The 26907-nt window shown below is 40.5% G+C and overlaps 1 protein-coding gene across 1 annotated transcript; it reads left to right on the plus strand.

Annotated features, from left to right (window-relative positions):
• Positions 1-71: 71 nt before the first annotated feature.
• LOC124138357 (transcriptional adapter 1-like) lies at positions 72-26907 on the plus strand. The gene is made up of 10 exons (XM_046504961.2): positions 72-216; positions 17682-17718; positions 18755-18809; positions 19132-19197; positions 19385-19485; positions 20051-20132; positions 21276-21406; positions 22487-22635; positions 23445-23604; positions 24722-26907. The coding sequence occupies exons 1-10, from the start codon at positions 146-148 to the stop codon at positions 24887-24889; spliced, it is 1020 nt and encodes a 339-aa protein (XP_046360917.2). The 5' UTR covers positions 72-145; the 3' UTR covers positions 24890-26907.

A 26907-nucleotide genomic window follows, 5' to 3' on the forward strand; every position in this document is an offset into this window, starting at 1 on the left:
GATCAAGGCATATCATCTGAATAATAAATGACGGGGAGTAAAACTGATAAATGGCACCGCTGCCACGTCCGCAATCACGTCGGAAGAGCCCAGTTCGAGAGTTTCCGTTAATTTACGTGAATTTACGGAAGCTCTCATCACAAATATGGCAGCCCCCTTAGATCTCAATGTTGCAAGAAAAAATTTGTCAGACGCACTCGGAGATTCAATGAAATTGTACGTGTGGTATGATGATTTGGGTAGCAGAGTGACTATTCAATCTTTCTACAAGTTGAATATGAACTTTTATTTATTGTGAGCAGTGAAATGATTCTCATATCCTACTCAGTTAGAGCCTAGATATATCAGGTTATAAATATACATTCACAAGTCAGATAGACGGTTGTCATTTTATATTTAGATTTTTGCTTAAAGTTGTGAATGCTATTAATCTATAGATACATAATCTGGCATTTGAAAATGTGAAGACATTGTGTTATAAAGGAAAAGGGTAATTGTTTTGGTTAACATGAATCTATGTTAGTGGGTATTGCTTTTGTTGGATATAACATTCATTCTCCACTAACAGGCGCCAATCCACTTTCGTTAACTTTTAAAAATATACTTTAATGTTTTCTTTCAAAATATGTCTTAAATCAAAGTTGGATAGTGCCTAGATATGATGGTAAAACGGCTTCCCTCTGGCAGTTCTAGATATTTTGATACTGACACTCACAAACAGACCAATGATTTTGTCAGATGACAGATACGTTACATTTAGTATGTCAGATTGATGTCAAGTTTGTATGTTTTACATTTCTCTTGCAATTGGAAATGTATTCATTACGAACATTGGTATCAAGCCTTAGTTTTGAGCAAAACATACATTAACTGAATGATTTTCAACTTTAGTGTCACACAGTAACATATTTTCTTATTTCCTGACATTGTCCAAAATAATTTTTCATCCGAGTGCAGATGAACTAGTTTTTTAGTTGTAAGAGTAAACATGTCCTTTGTTATTCTAGAGAAAACTGTTTTATTTATTCTCACGGTTTGTAAGACATAGTTTTCAAAATATGTTGCCTGGGATGCAAGAAATATGTTTCTTGATAGAGTTGCAGAAAGTAACGTATCTGTCAAATTTTCAAAGCAACAAAAAACAACGTATATTTTGAAGAACACAAACATTTATTTTCAACGAAGAGTCATGACTTTTCCTTCAAATGATGCCCTTCAGATGTCAATGTTTCATAACAAATATAAACTTTTGAATATTTTTGCAAAAGAAATATACTTTCATAGTAACATATCAGTTGCTAGTTTGGTTCCTTCTTATCAAATATACTATTCAAACACTAAATGTTGTTGTCAACTAAAAGAACAAATAATATTTTCCATTATCACAAATAAAATTATTATGAGTCTCTCTTTGCTGAGGAATCATGTGCGGTAACGTATCTGTTAAGAAAACGATGAACAATTTTAGGGCTAACAATGAAATCCAACTTCAAAGTATTGGATAACAATTGGACAAGCTTGACATGTTTGTTACTTTGTACGTGAAAAGAACATTGCCAAACTGTCCTGAACTTTCATGTTATCCTCACTGGATAACCTGTAGGACCTTCTGGAGCGACCGACTGGAATTGGGTTCACTAAACAGAGGATGTCCTCAAATGGAACCAAAATCTCATCAGGTTCATCAGGCCATTTGAACTGTTTCTGACCTTTCGTTGCTGGACTGACCATGAAGGAAACAAAAGCTTCTCCATCTATTTCATCGACTTCAAGAACCTGTCCAACGTACCACTTGTCATCATACATTGCAGCAATGAAAGACTCAACATCTGGTACCTGTCTTGGACTATCAGCATCCAGAACAGTGCGGTCCTGTGGTGACCCAGGAACTGGAAGATCCTCATCTGCAGTTGCTTCTTTCTCCTGTGAAGAACCAGTCATAAGAACCTCATTATGGTTTTGAGTGTTACCAACACAGATGACATGTCTTGTCCAGCCATCACAAAGCTGAGTTTCCTCAAGACAACCGCTACAGTAGCAAGAGGTATCCCGGACAGTGATCTCCCCAGCTGCTTGACTCAGTACAGCATGCACTTTCATTGTACCACTGACTGGTTTCACTGTTTGGCTTGACTGGTAGTTGGCTGCTGCGTCATAATCTTCCCTTGAATAAAAGAAATATCTGATTGACTTCTGGTTCTTTTCAGCCCATGAAAAGAGATCTTTTGCATCCTGAATGATACATTTTCCCTGCTTTACAGCTTCCGATGCCATACGCTTGACAGTTCCACCAATTCCATCACATGGGCCCTTCCCATGTCCACTCTCAAAATAATTCCATTGAGCGGAAACGCCAAAGAGCTTTTGGTGGTTGGTGATTACATTAAAAATGTACCGATTTCTGTATTGTGAAGAAGGACTGTCAGTCCAGTAATGTATTTTCTTCAGATCGGTGACATCTTGTTTCAGAATGGGGACCAGCTTCTCTATGATGGCAAAAACAGCATTTGCATTGTGACTGTTGACATCTGAAATAAACACATAGTTGTTGTGTTCCATGGTGTCATTCTTCATGTAGTATGCTACAACTGGATGAAGTGTAGCACTTGTAGCATTCCAGTATGCAGATTGTATCTCGTCCATTGTCTGACATGTAAAATTTTCGGCAAAATCCATCTGGACAATCATTTCCCCACCAGGAAGCCGTGCCTTTAGGTCGCAAAGTGCTTTGTACTGAGTTCGGACTCTGATGACATGTTCTAGAAACCTTGAATATTCTTCTGACATCATAACAGTAAAATCAGGTTTGGACAAAGATTTTTTCACCACACGCATGACCTTTTTTCCTTCAACCTCAATCCGGCTCCATTCGTTATATTCAATCTCTCCATCAGGAACCTGAGATAGCTTCTCCTTCATTTGTTCTAGTGATACATTTCTACTGACTACTTCTGGGTGTGAAGAGATCTGAATGCCAACACATGTCAGAGCCTTCAGTTTAAGAGCCATGTTCTGGTGTTTTGTGCAAAGGCATGTGTTTCTAGACAAAGCACATGTCAGTTTGATATTTCGCGGACGCAGCTTACAAAAAGCAGAAAATGAAAGTTTGATTGTCGGATTTTCAGCTGTGTACCGATCATGGAGATTTGACAGGTAGTCATTGAGTATCCGAGTCTGGCGTTTCACTCCATCTACTTTCAAGGCATCTTGTTTCCCAGGCATACACCGGCTGACATCATCTCTCTCAAGAAAGCTGACAACTTTATTTCTAATTAGTGATTTGATATGAGTCTGCCGTGATCGTTTTGTAATGGCAATAGCCTTGGTTGCGACATTGGTCAGCCCACGCCGGCACAAGCCAGTAGCTCTATTGAGGAATCGCCCTTACTTGTACCGCTTCACAATTTTGCCACCGACAACAGAATTTAGAACACCTTTAATGGTGTCACTGTTGTTTGCATGACGGGCGTCCTTTATTTCATCCAGGAGACAGTTACTTACTACCAGTTTCCTCACGACACCTCTTGGAAGATCTCTCGGACTGACTCCATTCTGCCTTAGATCATCGACCGTTCTAGATCGAGGAGTGTTGTTGATATCATGAGCATTCCTGACTTCTGTTTCATTTCTCATTTTGTTTTTGAGACGCTCATATCGTTTCTGCCATCGTTTAGCACTCCGGCGATAAGAAACAGAAGCTTGTTCCAATCTTCCAACTTCATCACGTGCTTTCTTCAAGGCTTTGGATCTTCTTTTGGGAGGTCCTGACTTTGGCCTAAAAGGAATCCGTACCAGTAGTTTGCCTCCTTGAGGTGATGTTAAGCGAGTTTTTCTTGAGGTACCAGGCAGAGAATCAGTCTTGAGATCACCAGAACTGGATACTGCCTCACTCTGTACTGGCTGAGGTAGAATTTCTTCTGAGTTAGAAGTGGTCTCTGTTGCGTCATCCTGACGATTAGCTTGTGATTTCTTTAATTTCTTTAATCTATACATAGCACAGTATATCTTGTTTTTGTTTCTCCTGTTCTTCAATTTTGTCCGAGAGAGTTGTGCAGCAGGGACTCGATTTGATGCAGTTCTAAGTCGTTCACGATGAAGATACTGGGGGTCGTTTTGCTTTTTTCTTTGACGATAAGATTTCTGTATCTCAGCCCTGGATCGTGCCATTTTCTGGAGAAACAAGACGATATTTATAACAATCTGAATGTATGATAACCGCCTGTAAAACGTCAGATCACTTGCAGCAATTATAGTTCAGTACAGATTGAGTTTTCAAAAGAGACCTGTATTTGCAACAGATACGTTACCAAACCAACAGATACGTTACCACTGTATTTATGACTTTAAACACAAGAGTATATTGATGAATAATTTGGATGTTGCTTTACACTTGCTTGTATGATCATATCATCAAATTTAGACCATTTCTTTCATATTGTTGGATTGAAAAGCCTTAGCAAGATACGTGACCTCAATAAACAGATACGTTACTTTGAAAACAGGTACGTTACCATCAAAATGATCAGAAGTGCAGTTTCATTAAAACTACAAACATCCATGCTAAACAACAAGTCAAAGAGCATCTAAAAAGGCGGAAAGTAACAATGGTTGGCTACATATGTTATTACTTACCTATGTTCATTGGAGAACCTCCACAAAAGTCTGGATGAGGTTTCAAAATCCCTTTCGACTATACTTCTCTGCCGGAAACGTGTCAAATGACAAAACTCACGTCAACTATGCAAATAACGCGTGATTTAGTTGTCATTTCAGCGGGAAATTTGAAATTTGTACCAGTACAGATGACCAGTAACGTATCTGTTGGTAACATATCTGTTTGGCAAAAACGTTTCTGGTTTCTTTTTGTACACGTATGAAATGTAGTGAGCAATTTTCTGTACATATGAACTAAGTAACGTGTGACTGATGCATGTGTGTTTGTTATGGGGCAATGGAGAAGTTAAGTTTCGATTAATTCTAGGTTCTCTGGTAACGTATCTGTTCAACATCTCGCGTACCTTCACAATCCAAGTGAACAACATTGGAATTGTATATTTTTACGCAATGTTGGTAAAGCAAAACCTTATGTTATGGTACTCTGCAGGCCTTCAGCGTCTTTGCTAAATAGTTTTCTTTCACAATAATCAATTACACCTAAACACCCAACATGTTTAAGAACAGTAACGTATCTGTTCAGCTGTGTGGAGACAGTATCATTTGCTGTCACCAGAAGATATTCTTCGGAAGAAAAACATATTTTGGGCTTTTATCCCTTTCCCAGTGGCAAGCGGCAGCATATAGGGCAATAAACGGATTCCTAGTGATTAAAGATAAGATTTTAGACAGGCCAAATTAACCATAGGGTACTCTGGCGACAGCATAATTTGTTACATTTGGCCTACTGTAGACAACTGTAAGTTCTAAAATTGTGGCAACATTGCAATTTTGTTTCTATTTACAAAAAGATCTCCCTCTGCTACATGACAAATAACTATTACTGGTAGTTTAAATCGCTAATTTAATGTTCAAACAACATAGCGACACAAAATTATGGTATTGGTACCTGTTAGTGGAGAATGAATGATAAAAGGGACAGGAAGTCGACCGTTCTGAAGGTTTGTTTGTAAACAGTAACCGATAACCCCCGATCTTACTCAGCACTGCTCACCATATTCTGCTACAGTGACCAAACTGTGGGTGTAGGCTTATCACATGACCAGACTTTTCTCTTGTTAGTAAAGAAACTCACTTATTTGGAAATAAGAACAGACAGGCCTAATGCAAGTGTTTTGGTGCGCTTTACATATTGTTTTGCATGATTATAGATACATTTACTACTTCAACTGTGACAGTGACCAGTGAAGGTCCGGTGTAGAATAGGTCTTCAGCAACCCATGCATGCTGTAACAGGCGACTATGCTTGTCGTAAGAGGCGACTGACACATGAATGGATGTGTGAGATGTGATGCTGTGACAGAGGTACTCAGCTGGCTGCAAGGTATTCTGGGTAGGAGAGTGATTGGCGTCTTAAGACTGAGGCATATTTAAATTGTAATCAAGGCTTTGATAAGCACTGACTTCAAATCTACATGATCTAATCAGTCCATAAGAAGAACACACAAGCTTTCTCTTCAATTTGCCTCAAATAAGAAACATGACTGAAGTCAGTTAACTCTGCACAGCACTTGCATTGTCAGCCTTGCTGTGCAGAGCTCTATTGTTTTGGTTTGAGAATTGTATCAGGCATGTGACGTCGCACTCAGAATTTATTTCATGCATCATTTAAAAACACATAGAACTGTCAACATACTGTCCCTTTACATACCAACCAGTAAGAACACACATATTTTATGTAGAATGACAATGTTATTGATGTAGCACGGGTTGTATGGGGATAGATTCATACCTATTCATCAAATAGCAGGGTTTGAATATTATGGTTTCAGCACAAAGACTGCCCTATTTAGGCTACATGGTGTGTAAGAATCACAAGTGAAAAGTCATTCTACCAGTCCACTATCAGTTTCACTAATGTGTAACCCAACAGTTTGTTTATTTATATAACAATGATGTACGATTGGTAGGAATCATGTGTATCAATAACGAGACATCTCCTAGTCCTAATCCCATGTGCACCATTCAATAATGTATCTCTATTGTGATAGTATTTGCAATCAATATCGACTTTTAACCTTTCATGTTTATTAACTGTAAGTTTGTTATGATGTCATATCACAATGTAAGCTATGCATGTAACATGTAAGAGGCCAGATTAATTATGAATAAGCCAACCTTAAATTTTGCAAAATATATTTGATTAAGATAATGCTTGTTTTAGTCTGTTTTCAGTCGTACAAATGGGTATCTCTCATACCCTCACGTCTAGTCGCACGTTTAAGAGGAAGCCAGAAGCTGGAATGTAAACATTAAACTTGTGTCCGTCCGGTTGCGCACGCACCTCCCTATGACATGTCACAAATCTCTCAGCGCGCCTCTGAGCTGGTCGCTCGAGAAAGTCTTTCGCGGTAGACTGCTAGTTTGTATTCTACTAGTACTTATCGCTTATCTACAGTTGTTCTAATAAAGTAATAATATGTCTTACCTGTAGACTCCTGGAATGTAATCCTTGGTAATCCATTGTTTGTGTTCAACGCGTGTTTCGCTGTTTGACAGTGATTCTACACGTGGCAATATGTCGGGCATTTGTGCCTCGTGTCAACGAAAACTGTCTAAAGTAGACCCTCACAAGCATTGTCCTTCCTGCATCATTAAGGACGGGTTTTCAACGTGTTCGTGGAATAAACGTTGTAAAGAATGTGAGAACTTGTCTTCAATAAACTTTAGCTGACCAGCGCTACAAGCAGAGAAGGTCATCGGTTGGATCCTTGGACTCTGCACCCTCCAAACCAGTGGGCGGTCCTCCCGATTGGAATTTCTACGGCCCCGTGCTTTTTCACACGGATCACGAAGACGGTCGTAGAATGGCTCCATCGGCAGGCGATCAGGGTCGCCTTCTACCTAGACAACGGGCTCCAAGCTCACCAGTTTACAGAAGCCCTTCAAGGTGAGTTGGCGACCACCCTGAGTCTACTACGGTACCTCGGGTGGATCGTCAACTTTCAAAAGTCGGACTTGGTACCAACTCGGGTTCTACAGTACATAAGGATACGCTTCCAGACGGGAGTCAATCTGGTCCAGGTACCTCAAGACCGTTGGGACAAGATTGTCAGCAGCTTTCCGAGACTTCTACATGCCTCGGCGTCGGTGCACACGTGGCAGGAAGTCCTCGGTCTGTTGACATCGGCCCAAGACTTGACTCGTCGAGGTCGTCTTCAACTTCGTCCGCTGCAGAGATTGCTGTACCCCCACCTGGAGTTTCCCAATCTCCTGGTTCCACTTCCGGCGCAGCTACGTTGTCAACTGGAGTGGTGGCTCCAGCTGTCGAACGTTTGCGAAGGCGTCTTTATGAGCGAGCCTCCGTTCATACTACACCTATTCGTAGACGCGTCATTGGAAGGCTGGGGAGCGCACTTCGGGGATGACCAAGCGGCCGGGCTGTGGTCGCCAGTAGAAAAGGTCCTCCAAATCAACTGCCTCGAGATGGAAGCAGTGATTCGGGCGGTCGAGTTTTGGAAACTTCGACTCCGTCAGAAACGGCTGATGATACAGTCGGACAACTCCACAGTCGTCCACTGCGTCAACAAACAGGGAACAACTCAGTCGGCGGCCCTTCTGGACCGGACATTCAGGTTCTTCGCCCTCGTCGACGACTTGGACATGGGCGTACGCGCCCGTCACATCCCGGGGGCCAAGAATGTGATTGCCGACGCCCTGTCGAGACCATCGAGTCCGTCTCCCACGGAGTGGATGATCCATCCGACAGTCTTTCATCTGCTGACAGATCGACTCTGGTTGCCTCAAGTAGATCTCTTTGCAGCCCCGTACAACAACCGCCTCCCTCGATTCGTGTCGCCGGTTCCAGACCCACGGGCATGGGACCACGACGCTCTAGCGATATCGTGGGAGGGTCTAGACGCTTACGCGATTCCACCAACGGTGCTGTTACCATCGCAACTGGTGAAAGTTCGTCAAACGGCCAACCTACGTCTGCTTTTGGTCGCTCCTTATTGGCCGGCCAGAACATGGTTCCCGGAACTTCTTCAGATCATCGATCAACCACCGTTCCCGTTGCCAGATCGAGACGACCTCCTTCTTCATCCTCACACCGACGACTTGCATCCGGGGATAAAGAACTTCCAGCTTCACGCCTGGGTTTGCTTAAGACCTTGTTAATGAAGAAAGGCTATTCGGCTAAAGCGGCAGCGCTTGTCTCATCGGCACATCGAGTTACGACTCGTAAGCTGTAAGATGACAAGTGGACCACTTTCTCCATTTTCGCCATGTCTCATGGCTTCAACCCGGCGGTAGCGACCCCACCACAGGTGGCGGAGTTCCTAGTCTCTCTCTGGTCATCTCGGCGTCTGAAAGGGTCGACGATCTCGACATATCTGGCAGCTTTGGCTTCAGTAGTGCCGTCTCCTACGGGCCACAAGCTCACTAACGTACCGGAGTTGCAGAAGATTCTACGTGCCTTCATGGTTGAAGATCAGTCACGTAAATTCCGACCGCCGGCCTGGGACCTCGATGTCGTTCTGCGCAACCTGTCTAGTCAGGCTTACGAGCCTCTCAATCAGGTCGCGTTCGACTTATTGTCTCAGAAAACGGTTTTCCTTCTCTCGCTGGCTACGGCTGCGAGAATTACGGAAATAGATGCCATTGACGTCGGTCGGATTACGTTCGATCAGCGTAACCATGGCAACGTCCATCTTGGTCTCAGATTGGATTTTTTTTCGAAAAATCAACTTCCTGGCCAAGATCCGAGAATGTTCCACATTCCTTCCTTGTCTGCCATTATGGGCCCTCATGATCACGCTGATCTCACCTTGTGCCCAGTTCGTGCGCTTCGTATTTACCTGCAGCGTTCTGAACAGCGACGACAACATTTTTGACGGCTGTTCATACCGCTCTCAACCAATGCAAAGAAAGAGATTACACGTAATACTCTCTCATTTTGGTTGAGAGCAGTAATTCTCAGAGCTTACGAGGCGCAAGGACTCGCACCTCCCACCTCCTCTCATCCGCACAAAGTTCGAGCCATCGCTTCAACATTAGCACTCCACAGTAATTGTTCGCTACAAGTTATTATGGAGGGCTGCTTTTGGAGATCTACTTCAGTGTTTGCTTCGCATTATCTTAGAGATATCTCCACAGAAGATGTTGAAGGACTCAAACAGTTTGGTCCACTCGTGGTGGCACAACAGATCTCTCAGAAAAGACAGTGAATTTGTGTTTTATTCACTTTGGAGTTTTTGCTCGACACTTCGTGACATACTACAGGTTACAATAAAAGCTGTTGGTGAATGTACGCATTCTTATGGTTTTTTGTTGCGTGCAGTACTTCTGCTTTTTATTATGGTTATTCGGTGTATGCATCGTCTTCCCATACATTATAGTACTGCTCGTATTTTTTAGTTACTTTGTATACTGCGAGTTGCTCTGTAACTAAATTATGCGCCGACCTCACTTCGATCCGGGTTCAACTGACGTGTGCAGTTGTACTGTCGCATCGATAATTAGTTGTGTGTCGAAGAGCATTAACCATGCTATTTTAGTTACCTTGTCTACGGCGAGTTGTTCTGTAACTAAATTATACGCCGACCACATTTCGATCGCAATTCAACTGACGTGTGCAGTTGTCCTGTCGCTTTGATAATTCGTTGTGAGTCGAAGAGCATTAAACATGCTGTTTTAGTTACCTTGTATACTGCGAGTTGCTCTGTAACTAAACTATTCGTCGACCACACTTCGATCGCAGTTCAACTGATGCGTGCAGTTGGCCTGTTGCATCGATAATTAGTTGTGTGTCGAAGAGCATTAACCATGCTGTGCGTTCGTGATAAACAACTTGTCTCGTCCGTGCATCTGGTCGAATGTTCTATTGTCACTACAGGGGTGAGGAACTTGGTACATTCGACGTGAAAGTGGTCACTGCCTGATTACTTTCCCGACTCTCCTTCCAGTGTTCCGTCGAATTCTACCCATTTGTACGACTGAAAACAGACTAAAACATGGGTTTTTCAGATTAAAAACGATGTTTTATTGGTCTGTTTTCAGTCGTACGTTCCCACCCAGCCATCCCCACAGGGAAGTAATCCAGTCCAGTCCTGCTTGATGGCTTATTCTTCGAGATTTGTGACATGTCATAGGGAGGTGCGTGCGCAACCAGACGGAAACAAGTTTAATGTTTACATTCCAGCTTCTGGCTTCCTCTTAAACGTGCGACTAGACGTGAGGGTATGAGAGATACCCATTTGTACGACTGAAAACAGACCAGTAAAACATCGTTTTTAATCTGAAAAACCCATTTTTTTTTAAATACTGTTATTTTTAGACTTTTCTTTCAAGAGCCTTATTGAGTAATGTGTAAGAATATGACAAACAATATTTAAAAATGGTGGGAAATATCTAATCTTAATATTTCTGATATTGATGACAATCAGTTTAAGCTTTCAAGAAATTAAATGTTAAGTTACCTATTTTCATCATGATTTGAAATTCATAAGCCAAGTGATAAGTGTTATTCATAATATAAATGAAAATGTCTGAACTGGTTGCATACTCATCAACGGTTAACAATCAGTACATTTGTATAATTCTGCATTGGTACCGAACAAAAGATCAGTCATCAATAATATCTGACCATCATGTTTGTAAATGATCAAAGATCTTATTTGAGTAGTGTGTAGGTGACTGAGTGCTGTTTTGTGCTTGTGTTGTCAATATTCCAGCTGTATCACAGCGGCCTTGAATCACTGAGTATCATAAACAACTGGTTTACAGCTAGAGCAACCATCCAGGACAAAGGCAGCGCTCCATGTTGTTAGGAACAATGACTCACAATCAACAAGGTTATACATTGTAACCATCCAATTCTCATTACTTGGCGACCCGGGAAGATTCCGGGGTAGAATAGGTCTTCAGCAACCCATGCTTCCCGTAAAAGGTGACTATGCTTGTCGTAAAAGGCGACTAACGGGATCGGGTGGTCAGGCTCGCTGACTTGGTTTATACATGTCATCGATCCCAATTGCGTGGATCGTTGCTCATGATATTAATCACTGGATTGTCTGGTCCAGACTCGATTATTTACACACCGCCGTCATATAGCTGGAATAATGCTGAGTGCGGCGTTAAATAACAAACCAACCAACCAATCATTACTTGGCTCTTTTAACGCTTTGAATGGCATTTGAAGTGATACACATAAGAGAGAGAATTTTGTTTTTAATCAATTACCCCTGCCTTCCGTTTGTCCATTTCTTACTACCAATCAGTGCTAAATGAGCTCATGGCTTTATTTTGTCCTTTTCTAATCACCAATCAGTGCTAATTGAACTCCTGGCTTCCTTTTGTCCTTTTCTAATCACCAATCAGCGCTAATTAACTGTTGGCTTCCCTTGTTGAGTTTCCACCTTTGTTATCTTATTTCTTTTGTTCTTACAGGAACATATATGTGCTCTCTGCATCCTAGCATTCTTTCACCTGATGAAGGAGAAAGCATATACTCCGAAATGTTGTCGTCCTCATAATAAAGACGTTGATATCCATAAATTCTCTATTTTTCAACACTATTCACATGGTCACCTGTTTCAATCATCAAGGTTCTGTAAATTGATGTATGTTATGGTTGACCTAAACTAAATTTTCCATACAAATAAGTAAAAGCATTTTTGTCATAGTTGACATTATGTTAAGGTAGGAAGATGGACATTTGTTATTGGTGTTTTCATACAGATATAATAAAGAAATACCCTATGGGTGAATTGACATCATCTCGTCAGACACGCCCCAGTGCTTTGTGGCAGGTGTTATAAATAATGAAGCTGTTGTAGTCATGATCTGTCAGCCATAACTGCAATATGTCACTTGTGTCAAGCTTGCGTCATTGTTTGAATTATTTGGATAACAAGTTGTATTGTGTCAAGGAGCAGACATTGAAGCATCCAGTCATGGATGTAACATGGGGTTTGTTAGATGTACTGAACTGAATGTCATATTGTAAATTGTCATTCAGACCATTGTTTTGTTTGTTTTAAACATATTTTATTGACATATATGGTCTACGGGATTGGGCAAAAGTTATCCAACTTAGGTGGCCCTTTCCCTACTCTATATGTACAGACATTGATTATACATATATATACACATATACATACACACATACATATACATACGTATACAGAAATACAAACATATACACATAATCATACATACTCATACATGCACACACATACTCATATACATATGCACATATTACATTTATAGTAACAAAGAGAAAGGTATTTACACAAGAACATAACATTGTCTTTGTACTGTTTATGTCAACTATGGATATCTTGTGTGGCCTGACCAATCTGTTTTCTTGTATTAATACAGTTCTTGGCATATCACTGTCTGTACACTATTACAGTAACCATGGTAACAAGTATTCACTTATTGTCTTTGTGTTAGAGATTAATGGACAGAGAATAGAGAGAATATACATTATTTGACCAGTTAACATGGTTAACCATTTGTTAACAACAGCTGTTGTACGTTCCCGGGGCGGTGGGGTAGAGTAGTGTTCAAGTGTTGGCTCATCACACCGAGATCTTGCTTTAATTCCCCACATGGCGCTACTTTGTGTAAAGCCCATTCCTGGTGTCCCCTGCCGTCGTATTGCTGGAATATTGCTAAAAGCAGGGTAAAACCATACCCACTCACTATTACCTTTGTACAGTTTTCTGTTTCTGATTAAAAGAAACACTGTGGCTGTATAGTTAAAGTAAATTTGAATTATCTTCATTTAACTTTGGAAGTTGGAAGCTTATGACTGAATATTCTAGAAATGTGTCCTTTGTGCAAAAAGCTTATCTTTCCAGTTAGTAGAAGATCTGTAAGGCTAGGACATCTTCATGTTTATAGTATTCATATTTATTTCATGCAATTCATAATACTCAACAATTTAATACCCTCGCATGAACAGATTAATAAAAAAACAATAATAGGATGTACTTCTTTTAACATGTTATCAAATTATTTGCCATTACTCAGTTTACTTTGAGGTGCTTGTATATATATAATCTAGTTTTGTTAATGTTAAAGGGGGGTGGTTGGGTAGCTCGCTGGTCACGCCGAAGCGCCGGGTTTGATTCCGGACATGGGTACAATATGTGAAGCCCATTTGTGGTGTCTTCTGCCATGATATTGCTGGAATATTGCTAAAAGCGGCGTAAAACCTCACTCACTCACTCGCTCACTAATGATAAAGGTATCCTGAGGGCTGGTAGAATTTCGAACATTTTGGGGATGTTCCTTTATGTTATCACTATTCTGGCTAGTAGACTTACTGGGTTAATTTCTATCCCTGACAATATGTTAAGTCCATTGTGGTGTCCCCTGCCGTGGAATATTGCTAAAAGCACCACATTACCCAACTCTCTCTCTCTCTCTCTCTCTCTCTCTCTCTCTCTCTCTCTCTCTCTCTCTCTCTCTCTCACTCTCTCTCTCTCTCTCTCTCTCTCTCACTCTCTCTCTCTCTCTCTCTCTCAACCTCTCTCAACCGTTGCCTACTCCAGACTCTGACTGCAGGAAAAATGCTCATTCTTCATTGTTATAGAGTATGTGTCATATCTCTACATAGACTGTCTAGTCAATACGAAGATCTTATAGCCTGAAGGGGAGATCATTCAATGTGAATTAGGGGAAGTTAATCCTGGGCAATATTAATGCCAGCCCGTGGGCAGCTGACATACAGTGACAAGACTATGAGGAGGCTGGCAAGTCGGTATTTTCTTGAAAAAAGAAAACATGTGTTGGTAATGATTTTCTGGAGGTAATAAACAGTTGTTAAAGGAAATCAATAGTGTCTACAAAAATATTTGATTGATATATATTTACTTTGGGATTGGACTTACTGTTTTACTGCCATCTGGTCAGGTTACCTCAGGTCTGTCTGTGTGTACATGACTTGGTGATCCTAGGGTAGGGTCATATATTATAGAGGGGGGGGGGCGCTTGGGGGCAGAGAGATTGAGGTGGGATGGGGGAAAAATGACAGCTGGGTGTTGCCCAAATTTATCACAACTATATTGGAGGAGGCCAGGATGAAATGACACAGTTCTGTTTTAGCAAATAGTTGATTTATTATTTATTTGAACATTATTAAGGGACTGGTAATTCAATAAAACGGGGGTGGTGATGGTTATGAAAAAATGTTAAATTGGTGTGTGTGTGCAGGAAATTTGATACAGTCCTGAGGCCAATCGCACTGGCACACCCACCCCTATAATAAATTACCATTCCCTTAGACACTTGTCGACCTGTGAAGATCTGGGTTAGAATAGGTCTACAGCAACGCATGCTTGCCATAACAGGCGACTATACTTGTCGTAAGAGGCGACTAATGGATCGGGTGGTCAGGCTTGCTGACTTGGTTGATGCATGTCATTGTATCCCAATTGCATAGATCAATGCTCATGATATCAATCAGTGGATTGTCTGGTCCGGACTTGATTATTTACAGACTGCCGTCATGAAGCTGGAACATTGCTGAGTGCGGTGTTAAAAAACAGAAGAAACAAACAAACAAGACACTTGTCTGATGACAGTGTCTAGTAAACTCAGCTAATAATAGTCCATTGACACTTGGATCTTCGGAAACTGATGCTAAGAGCCATGTTACGCCTTGTAGAGTCTATTCACCTGGGTGTATTCAGAGGCAGATAGTTCAGTAGGTCTACAGCAAATGTCAGGTTAGAATTCTCAACTTGGAATAAGAGATGTCCTAATGTTTTCCTAAGTAACGGTGACTTGTATTTCACTGATAAGGCAAGATAACTTGGATCCAGAGGATCAACACGACGCAAAGACATTTTGTAGCCTACCTGCCTATTGATGCAAGTACCTATCCTGTCATAAAGTGCACATGTATATCCCAGAAGGTACAATATATTGTTATTTGCATGTGGTACCTTTGGAATCAGGAATGAGAATATGGCACATTTCAGTTTAAATATTGATGTAATTTAGAAGTAGAAAACAAACATATTATGAAAACAAAACTAGTAATGTTTCCACAACAATGACTTCCTGAAACATTTGTTATTGTTTTCAAGGAACATGGGGTATTAAGTTGACACATTCATGGCAGTATGTGTGATACTGTTGACATTGGTATATCTTCAGTGGCAAAATTATTAATAATTTTTTATAATTAATCTTTGCGAAGTAATAGCTACATTGTTGTAATGTTATTTTATGATAAACGAGATCGGTGGAGAAGTGCAAATATTGTAAACTTGAAACCCACAATGTTCTGAGTGCAAGTTTTTTTATAACCATAAGCAAAAACAAATATAGCAGGGCACCTGGCGCTGTGCAATAAAGGCTTTAATGCCCAGTTTTACATTATTGCATTGTATGCTTGTACGGTGGCCCATAAGGGACATGGAGTCTGTTTTTCAATATTTTGATGTTTCACTTACTTTTATCGTTACCTTTTGCAAATTAACACAATTTTTCATACAAATATGTTATAAATCATGTATAAAAACAACCGAAACATGGAAAATGTACTTTCAAGTAGCTATTGAGTTGCTGAAATGTGAAGCGAAAATGTCCAAAACTAAATGGAAATGTCAAAAACTAAAATGGAAATGTCAAAAACCAAAACGAAAAGGTCAAAATCTAAAATGAAAATGTCAAAAACAAAAGCGAAAATGTCAAAAACTAAAATTAAACCACAGAAAACCATTTCCACCGCGGTGATAATATTTCCACTGCGGTGGAAATATTATCACTGCGGTGGGAATATTATCACTGCGGTGGAAATAGTTTTCTGTATATTCATTTTAGTTTTTGACATTTTCACTTTTGTTTTTGACATTTCCATTTTAGTTTTTGACATTTTCGTTTTTGTTTTTGACATTTTCGTTTCACTTTTCAGCGATTCAATATCTTCTTTATACATGATTTATCACATATTTGTATGACAGATCGTGTTAATTTGCAAAAGGTTTCGATAAAAGTACGTGAAATATCAAAATATTGAAAAACAGACTCCATGTCCCTTATGGGCCACCGTATGCTTGTGATAATACCATTGAATTTTACAAAGTCCCAATTTTGTACAACAAAGTTCCTTTTTTCCAACTTGACTGTCACTCACTTTAAGCTCCTCAATATACTGTGTAGATCCCCCTTGCTATTGGATATCCAGATGAGGTGTCAATATTCAGCTCGTTACTGTAATGATCAGTTGTGTGAGAAGACCAGATAAACCTCCCACACCTGTTACTGGATATCACCTTATCTTAGAATTGTGTATGAAGTTGTCAGTGGACAAGGAAATACTTCCGATTTCTATACACCACTGATAGCTCGTTCACCTGTTTTTACACCTGTCTGAATCAAGCATGGTTTAAACATTCACAGCTGTTCCCCCAGGTGTGAAAGGATGTTGGTTTCAGCCTCTCATGATTTGATATGAACTCACCATTTACTATTCTTGGGGAATGGTGACTTGGATTTTAATTAGATTTGTTTGTTTATTTGTTGTTTAACGCCGCACCCAGCAATATCCCAGCTATATGACTGTGGTCTCTAGATAATTGAGTTGGGACCAGACAATCCAGTGATTGACATCATGAACATTGATCCCAGCAATTGGGATACGATGACATGCATCAACCAAGTCAGCGAGCCTGACCACCCTATCCCGTTAGTCGTCTCCTAAGATAAGCATAGTCGCCTTTTACCGTAAGCATGGGTTTTCATGGGTCGATTTTAATTAGACACAGAATATGTTTTTGGTCACTGCTTCGAAGGACACATACTTATTCCTGTGAAAGGAGAAATCCTCATTAAAAGAATAAACTCACATTTATTTATTATTTATTCACAGGATGTTCAACCTGTCCAGCTAATACATTTTTCCTGCTTTGGACAAGTGACTGTTTGTTCTGTTTCAAGATCCATGGGACCTGTAGACATTCCCATTGAATAATAACTTGCTTAATTCCCTTTCCTTGTTTAATTCGTTCCTTTTGTATCTTCATGCAATTAATTTTTTGTCTTTTCAGGTATTTGCATAATTTGAAGTCCTGGTTTAAACAGAAGGTAAGCATGTCAGTTTTAAGTGTCTTTTCAGAAAATATTCAGGGTGATAACTGGAAACATGGTAATTAAGAATTAATCTAGTTTTTCAAAATGCAGTAGCCGGTTTAGTCAAACTTGAGTAGGCTCCATGTATGGAGTACTTTCTATCAGAAATCAGAGTTTGAAATTAAGCATGAAAGTCAACGGGTACTTGTCATGACCCAAATGTTGAATATTTGAGATTCAGGGGGTTCTTAGATTGACAGGGGCGGTCGGGTAGCCTAGTGGTTAAAGCGTTCGCTCGTCACGCCGAAGACCCGGGTTCGATTCCCGACATGGGTACAATGTGTGAAGCCCATTTCTGGTGTCCCCCGCCGTGATATTGCTGGAATATCGCTAAAAGCGGCGTAAAACCTTGTCACTCACTCTTAGATTGACATATGATGGACACAAATCTCAATTAATCGCCCCTTAATTTAGTACACGGTTGAGCATACTTTCCTTACTTACGTTTGATCGATTCTCTGTGTATCCGTGTCAGTGGGGTAGCCTAGTGGTTTAAGCTTCCGATCGTCACGCAGAAGACCTTGGTTTCGATTCGCCACATGGGTACATTGTGTGAAGCCCATTTCGGGTTTCCCTTGCTGTAATATTGTTGGAATACTCCTAAAAGCAGTGTATAACCATACTGTCACTCCACTCACTTTGTTTATCCCTGGGAAGTTTCAATCAAGTGAAGCCCTGCTTTTGTGTCTTGTACTAATTATGGGGCAGTCAGGTAGCCTAGTGTTTAAAGCTTTTGCTCGTCACGCCGAAGACCTGGGTTCGATTCCCGGCATGGGTACAATGTATGAAGCCCATTTCTGGTGTCCCCCGCCGTGATATTGCTGGAATATTGCTAAAAGTGGCGTAAAATCAAACTCACTCACTCACTGTACTATTTAACCTACATATAAGGAGGAGCCTATAAGCAGGGATTCAGTTGTATCATGGTTGTAAAATTATTGTAATCTGATTGTATACAGTCATATCATGATTGTTACATGTTATTTTCCAGATCAGCAAGGAGGATTTTGACCTGGAAGCAAGGAATTTGTTGAGAGAAGACGCAGGTAAGCTGTTGACAAGAAACAAGTCCCAAATCATTTTGATGAGAATGTTGGAGATTTTATGAATGCTTCAGCTGGAACAAATTTGACACCCAAATTGTCCTATGCTGTGAAGTCTAGAATCATGAGAATAAAAACATTAATACTCGGAAATGCTTGTTTTCACAATCTCTGTAAGATTTTCTGATGCTGCAATATAGGCCCTGCTCTTTCAGTTGAATGGTTAGGAAAAATTTTGTGTTCTTAACCTATTAGAGATCCCACATATCATCTCACGGGTCAGTTGTGAGCTGAGAATCCATGAGTCTCTCTTTGTCTGTTGCAGTGCACCTACACAATGAGTTTCTCCTGGCCATCATTGCCCGGTGTCAAATCAGCAGTGCTACCACAGGTAAGGGGAGGTCACTCTCCAGATATTTCTCTGTCAGTCACAGCCAAGAACTCAGGTTCATGATTTAAGCTTTCTAAGTGCATGTTTTGTCTGAACAGATGCTCAGATGTTGTTGGTCACTCTAGGAGTGAAAGATCTGGAATATTTGCTGTCAATGTATTATGTATGGTATATGTTTATGCTTCAGTATCAAAAGAAAAGTCACAGTCAAGCTCGACTTCAACTCCCACCAAACTCAAGAAGGGCAAGATCAGAAGAAAAATACCTGGAGGCCGTGCAAATCTTCAGGTGAGCAGTATATACAACATAATAATAACTTGACAAATACAATCAAAGTATGTTCTACCTCCAAACATTAACCCCTTCAATGTATCCCCTCAATCGCTTATTATTAACTAGACCGCCTCCGTGGTCTAGTGGTAGAGCACCCGAACACCCAGCAGGTCTGGGGTTCGATCCCTAAAAGCGACATACCAAAAGATGTTAAAAGATGGTACTTGTTGTTACCCTGTCTGGCGCCTGGCATTAAGGGACTAAAACAAGGACTGGTAGGCTCATGAATCGAATCAGTCCGGACTAGTGCATGCACTATGCTATATAAGTGCAATAATGTTGGACGCAACATTAAGCCCCATTTCACCTCGCCTCATTATTAACTACCAGCAATGTTAAAATACCTTTGAATTTAAAAAAAAATTAAGAACTTAAAAAAATCCCATTTTTTCTCCATTTGTCTGTGGCACTTAGTTTGTAATCCCGGATCAATCTCTGATTTCTTATCAGTTTAATTCGGAAGGTTTTTATTGCAGCCATTATTGTGTTGTTTTTTATTTTACCATTTACATTCTTCCAGCAACGCTTTGTCCCAGTCAACCCAACAAGTCATGCTCACAAGGTGACCACGCGATCTGTTGATGACGGAGTAACACCCTTAGGTAAGAATGTCAATTTTCCTTTCACCAATACCTGTACACATTTATCAAATAAAACACGAGCACTTAAGTAACATTTATAAACATAAGTTCTATAAGTAAATCCTTATGTATATATAGATATGTAAGATAGCTATGCGATAAATAGCAAAGAACAATGAAGAACGAACTGTGGTTTATTTCGTGATAAAACATCATTTCTCCAGATTTGAATATGTGCTCACAACTTGATGATGTCATATATTGGGCGACGTTATTTTTGAGAGGGATGTGTCGAGTGAGTAGTTCCCCATAGCCTAGCAGCGTAGATAAACACAATGGTCAAATGATCGCATCCAAAAGTGTGACAAATATGATAATCAGTATAAGGATCAGATAATCGACGTCAGAATTGTGAGAATAGGCGGGAAATACCAATACCAAACTCACCTGTTCATAAAATGGACTTGTCCAACATTGCCGAGCTCAGATTCCATTCAGGGAGTCGAGTAATACGAGTAAATATTTTTGAGGCTTGTACATTTTATTAACATTCTTAAAGAGGCTATACATTATGTTGAGATTTCATGTAAGAAATAAACAACTCGTGGTCAATGTTTATCTAACAATAAAACACTGCAGGGAGAATAAACCACTTGGGGCTGCGCTCCTCATGGTTTATTCTCCCTGCAGTGTTTTATTCTACGATATATACAATTCCCATTTGCCATTTATTTCTTAAGTAAAGATGGCGAGGCCTGTGTTTGATTTTCCACTATGTACAATGTGTGACAGGTCATGTCTGGTATCCACCGCCATGAATTGCCATGAAACATACTCTATCACTGTCACTCTGTTGTGTGTGATCCACACCCAGATTTTCAGTGGATTAGTGATTGTTGTGTTAAACTGGAGTGAGTGATTAGGATTTTATGCCACTTTCAGCAATATTACAGCAATATCACGGCATGGGGCACCAGAAATGGGCTTTACACATTGTACCCATGTGGGGAATTGACAAGCGAATGCTTTAACCACTAGGCTATCCCACCGTTCCTGTTAAACTGGACCAAAGTTTTTGTGTATTGGCGAGTGTTGTGTTAAACTGGCCACATTTCAGTGGATTAGTGAGTGTTGTGTTAAACTGGACCACGTTTTATTTGCCAGGCTTCATGTCCCGGGACTGCCTGCTGCCGGACATATCGCTGATGCATGGTCGGATGTTGGTGTGTGCATGGGAGTCCGACCTCCAGGACGTTTCCTCCATCACTGTCAAGATACTCATCCAGGCGGTCGAGGTAGGGACAGTCCCAACCCTTACCATGTTTATACCTGTGGGCAGGACAGGCACCTCACAGCCTTTGCTTGCCACAAGGGGCACCTGTGTGGCTCCCTGTCGGGATTCTGTGACACAATATATCCTAAGTACCCCGTGCTTGGTTAGAGGCAACTGATGATGATTGGGGGGTTGCCATTGTTACGATGTGTGACCATGCAGGTTTTGTTTCATTGTATCACCTCTGTGGTCTTGTGGATGGTGCATCTGCTCGGAGAGACGGGTGTCGGTGGTTTGATTTCCGAGACCAGTGAACAAAGAGACATAAAAGATAGTCTCCTGTCCATTCCCACTTAAAGATTGAAATAGATATTGCCATTAGTATCAAGAGACAAGGTAGAGACAATTTTATGGATAACAACTTCTTGAATACTGTAAAAAGCTTGATGGTATCAAGTGTGAAATAATTATATCTATTTAGAATTAGATACTTCCTCTGTGGGATTGGGACATACAAATCTGTTTAGACTGCCTCCATGGGCTAGTGGATGGATTGTCTGCCCGAAGAGCGTTAGATTGGTGGTTCAATCACCTGGCTGCATCACCCTGCCTGGTGCTTTACATTAAGGGACTAAAACAAGGACTGGTCGGGTCAGAGTCTCTATACTGTGTCTGAATGGGGTATTCATGTTAAACTGCAGCATGGTATCACAGTGGGCTAGCACTATAAACCAGCAATCGTCTGGACTAGTACAAGCAGCCACACACTCGCAGACAAACACATGCATGCATGTCCCTATGTAAGTCCAATAGTCTTGAATGCAACTTTAAACCTCATTTCAACTCGCCTTTATTGTACCCTGATGGCGTGGATCTCTGCAAACCTTGCTTTTTTTGGTCCCAGATTGCAGAGTTGTCTGACATTCACTCTATCTTTCTTTCCATAACCTGTGGGATTTTTGGGGCAAATCAGTCACCCCAATCATCTATAGTGCTGACAGACTCATTTCCTCAATCACATTAAACCTGTTGTAATCACATTTATTTTTATCAAATTCTGATGGTAAAGATCTATTGCTGATTATCCATTGCCTACTTTCAGACTCAGCTTAAGAATATTATTTCTCTGGTACTGGCGCGGCGAAGTGGGTTCAAGTTACGAGAAAAGAAGTTCCGCTACGGCCTGGGCGCCCAGATACCAAACCCATACTTGCGTCAGACCCAGCTCATGGATCAGACAACTTCAGAGAGGTACTTCAGTTTGACTTATTTCACTATAAATAAATTGCAAGCGATTGTGTGACATTTGATGGACTAACCAAACAATTCTCTTTGCGTTTCCATAACCAGAAAACAAGTTTTACCTTACCTGACGTTACACCTATAGACTGTGTAGCGTCAGGTAAGTATAAAAATATTGCATTTAATCAGAAATGCTCATATTTAGGCCATGCCCACTAACAGACTACTGTTTCCTGATTGGCTGATAATAGATAATGGGCGGGATTTGTGTTGAGTTATTTGAGGTTGACTTATTTCACAGCAGTCCGTAGGGATTTCTGGTATGGAATATAGGTCCCAGCAATCTCACCCAAGTGTCTTTTGACATAAAATATATCAACACTTGTTGATGTAAGTTTAAAACTCCTTGGCAAGTTTCAGAGTATTAAACTTTTATTGACTTGGGTTGATATATTTGATATCAAAAGACAATCAGTTTAATTCTCTATTTTGAAAATATTTGGTTTCCATTGACTGTAACATAACATAAAATATCTTACTCTTCGTTAAAGTAGTTTTATGGGTCGGGTGGTCAGAGTGTGATTTGATTGATGGCATGTCATTGTACTCAGACGGCATGGATCGATGCTCACAACATCAATCACTGGATTGTGATCAGGCCACCATCATATAGATAGAATATTTGCTGAGTATAACGTTAAACAACAAACACAGACTCATGCATGAAATATATTCAAGTTGTAAATAAGTCCATTGCTCGATATGGCCTGTCCCTTAATGATATGACCTGTTTCCATTGATGACTTGTGTCCCCACAGCTACGCCACTGCTGTAACTCTGACGGGCCACCACGCTCCCAGCATCAAGTCCTCCATGGATGTCGGGGAGGAGGTGGCCATGCACCACCTAGCCACTTCCCACCAGCCAGCCGAAGACATGGGCCCCATCAACCTGTATGATCTGCTGGACGCTCTGAAGGTGAGCTGGAGGGCAGGACTCTCCGAGTCTGAGGGAGTACAGTGAGTGAGTGAGTGAGTATGGTTTTACGCCGCTTTTAGCAATATTCCAGCAATATCACGGCGGGGGACACCAGAAATGGGCTTCACACATTGTATCCATGTCGGGAATCGAACCCGGGTCTTCGGCGTGACGAGCCAACGCTTTAACCACTAGGCTACCCAACCGCCCCCTGAGGGAGTACAAGTCTCCAGTCCATTCCCACTTAAAGTTTAAAGTAGATTTGGTTATTACATTAAATGGAGAATCTCACCTAAGTGTCTTTTGATATCAAATATATCTACACGAGTCTATAAATGTTTTTAATTTTTATTGAAGGGTGTTGATATATTTGATATCAAATGACACAAGGGTGAGATTCAATTTATCATCCAACATCATTCTTGCAACTTTTTCAACTTTTAGACAGTAATAAGCAGTGCCTTAAGTGTAAAACGTACTGCTAACAGCTTCAGTAGCAGAGCCATTAGAGCAGATGTAATTTGATTGTGACATCATGGTAACCAATGGTAACAATGGTCTGCAAAGCATTGTGATGCAATTTTAATGCAGCGATATCTACAATGAAGATATCACTTGATCTCACCTAAGCCATATCTCCTGTGAGAGCCAGGTTTGGATAATAAACTATGGTTATAACAAACTGACAGGAACCAGTAATTATAGTTTGTAATGACTGTAGTTTGTTAATCGCATATATACAGCATATAAACAGCGAATGGACGGAGCCAAATTACAGTTTGTTATAACTGTCAGTTCGTTATAAGCATGTTTGTTATGAACATAGTTTACTGTAGTATTAAGTGTGAAATAATTATATTTATGTAGATATTGCCTCTGTGGGATGGGAATATACAAATCTTTCCACTTGGTTTCACACATGCACACTCAAATATGTGTACACATGTCGCTATATAAGTGCAATAATCTTGAAAGCGATGTTAAACACCATTTCACCTCACCTCATTAGGTTTATTTCAGGACTGGGGTTTTAGGGTTTTCAAATTTTATACATGTACTGTTTAAACCATAGTTAACATTATTAATTTTATAGAGAGTTTTCTCCCGTGCATTTCAGCTGTATCGCAGCAGCATCCCATCCCATTCGGTGTACGCCCCCGCAGTGGAGCGCATCCTGCATCGTCTTTGGCATCCCAGCATAGAGGAGGTGGAGCAGGAGAGCATCCACCAGCAGGAAGTCTACCTCAAGCAGCAGCTAGCCAATCAGCAGTTACCTGTCCGATAAACAGCCAATCAGCAGTTACCTGTCCGATGAACAGCCAGTCAGCTGTTACCTGTGCAATAAACAGCCTATCAGCAGTTTGTTTATTAGCTCACCTGACCTGAAAGGCATATATCATGTCGTCCGTTGTTTGCGTTGGCGTCCATAATCCATTTACATGAGATCTGTGTGGATGCTTCTTACTCTTGTTCAAGGCATCAAACTTGGAATTTTAATAAATATTGAAAATCTTTTCAAAAGGGTCAGAGGCCTGAAACTTGGTGGGTTAGATGGTCACCTTGTGTAAGACACAGGCTTTTGTAAGACATCTTGATTCTAAATCAAATATGGCTGCCAATAGCCATATTGGAAAATACAGAAAATAATTATAGGTTGCAAACACCTCAGAAAACACTGGACCTATGAAGCTGAACTTCAGATGCTTGTTCCCACCAAGGATGGCACCTAAATTTGTTCAAGAGGTTCGAATCCAATCTTTGCAATACTGCATGCATGGCCAGTTGTGGGGCTTGTATTTTGCAATATTTTGAACACTGGCCTTGGTTTGACTGTGCACTTCACCATAATGAAAGCTGTGGTTGTAAGTGAATTTTTTCAAGAGGTTTGAATCTGATTTTCAATATGATTGCCACGGCAGCTATGTTGAAAGGCCTAATTATGTTAGTAAATCTTTTTAGTGGCTGTCTTTGTTGACATTTTAAACTGTTGACTACATGTCCAGGTGAGCTGTGGCACTATTTTTAGTTGACATCTAAATTCATGGTATTTGCTTACAGACTGCTAAACTTTAAGGGTGACTTTTTGCTCGTTGGTCAATGGTAGGTCTAGATGTGGTATTAAGTCTCATGTGTTAGATAGAGACAGTGCTATTAGGGAGTTGATTAACTGTTACATTGATACTGTCTATCTTGGAAAAAACGCGGTCGTGAATTAAATGCGAACATTCTTTGCTCGCATTAATTAACTTCGCATTGATGTCTCCAAATGACTATAAACAATAAGACGGCCTCACTTTGGATAGCGGAAATACCAACTTGAATATAAACACAAACACGGTTTATTGAGCAGCAGTTGTAACAAGTATATAACAATGTCATTCAAAGAATAGGAATTACACAATGGGCAACCAGAGAGTTATCACTGCTCGGATCAAGAGTTCTACCCACTCGTCTTGACACCTTCTCGGCATACCAACCAGTGAACTGTGGTTGATTCAATTATTTTATTGCCTTTGAACTTCCTTAATGCCAGTCAGCAGAGTAAACATATAAACTGTGTGATGTTTAAAGGAAAACAGTTTATAGTTTTTACAGAAGTGCTCCACTCAGTGCTAATAAGCAGTGCTATTTGCTGTTTGATTGGATTAAGGTAAGGATATGTATCATTCCACTGGGGATGGGGTGGGGGGAGTCGCATTGATATTGAGTCACATTTTTGGCTAGGGGTCAGCAGTCGTATTATTTTGGAGACGCATTAATTTCCAGATATACAGTATACGTCAGTAACATAGCAGACAGACATGGAAAGTTTTGAAAGACAAACCTTGCTGGGACTGCAAGCTGATCTATGCCTAATCATTCTTTAAGCAGAACTCTGCACATGCCCTTCTCAGTACTATTCAATGGGACTGTTATTTCATCACGTAATTAAAATGACTGAATAATAGTCAAGGTGGTTTTTATTTCAATATGTCTGCCTTTGTGGCCATATTGAAAATCGGATTAAAAACTCTTGAACAAAGTGGAGTGTTACACATGCTTTTCTGCAAATATGGAGTTTTGTACAATGAAGCTGTGGTCCCATAATATTGATGTGCAGAAAGACAATTCATTTCACACGATGGACAGCTCGATAGTAATGAAGTGAAGTATCTGAATACTTGAGTCAGTAATATTCAAGCTACCTGGGTGATACAGGTATTCCTACTCACTATTTCTGTCCATCTGCTCTGGTATTTGCTGGCTTGTCTGGTGAAGAATTGTATTGTGTACATAGATGTCAATAAATGTGTTTCATACTTA

This window comes from Haliotis rufescens, unplaced genomic scaffold (assembly GCF_023055435.1).
Source record: "Haliotis rufescens isolate VD_foot unplaced genomic scaffold, xgHalRufe1.0.p SCAF_8, whole genome shotgun sequence".
Taxonomy (NCBI): Eukaryota; Metazoa; Mollusca; class Gastropoda; order Lepetellida; family Haliotidae; genus Haliotis; species Haliotis rufescens.

Coding starts and splice junctions, on each gene's coding strand:
- LOC124138357 (XM_046504961.2), top strand. CDS start 146: ATGGCAGCCCCCTTAGATCTCAATGTTGCAAGAAAAAATTTGTCAGAC. Junction 18,810..19,131: donor TTTGTTGAGAGAAGACGCAG/GTAAGCTGTTGA, acceptor TGTCTGTTGCAG/TGCACCTACACAATGAGTTT. Junction 23,605..24,721: donor ATCTGCTGGACGCTCTGAAG/GTGAGCTGGAGG, acceptor CGTGCATTTCAG/CTGTATCGCAGCAGCATCCC.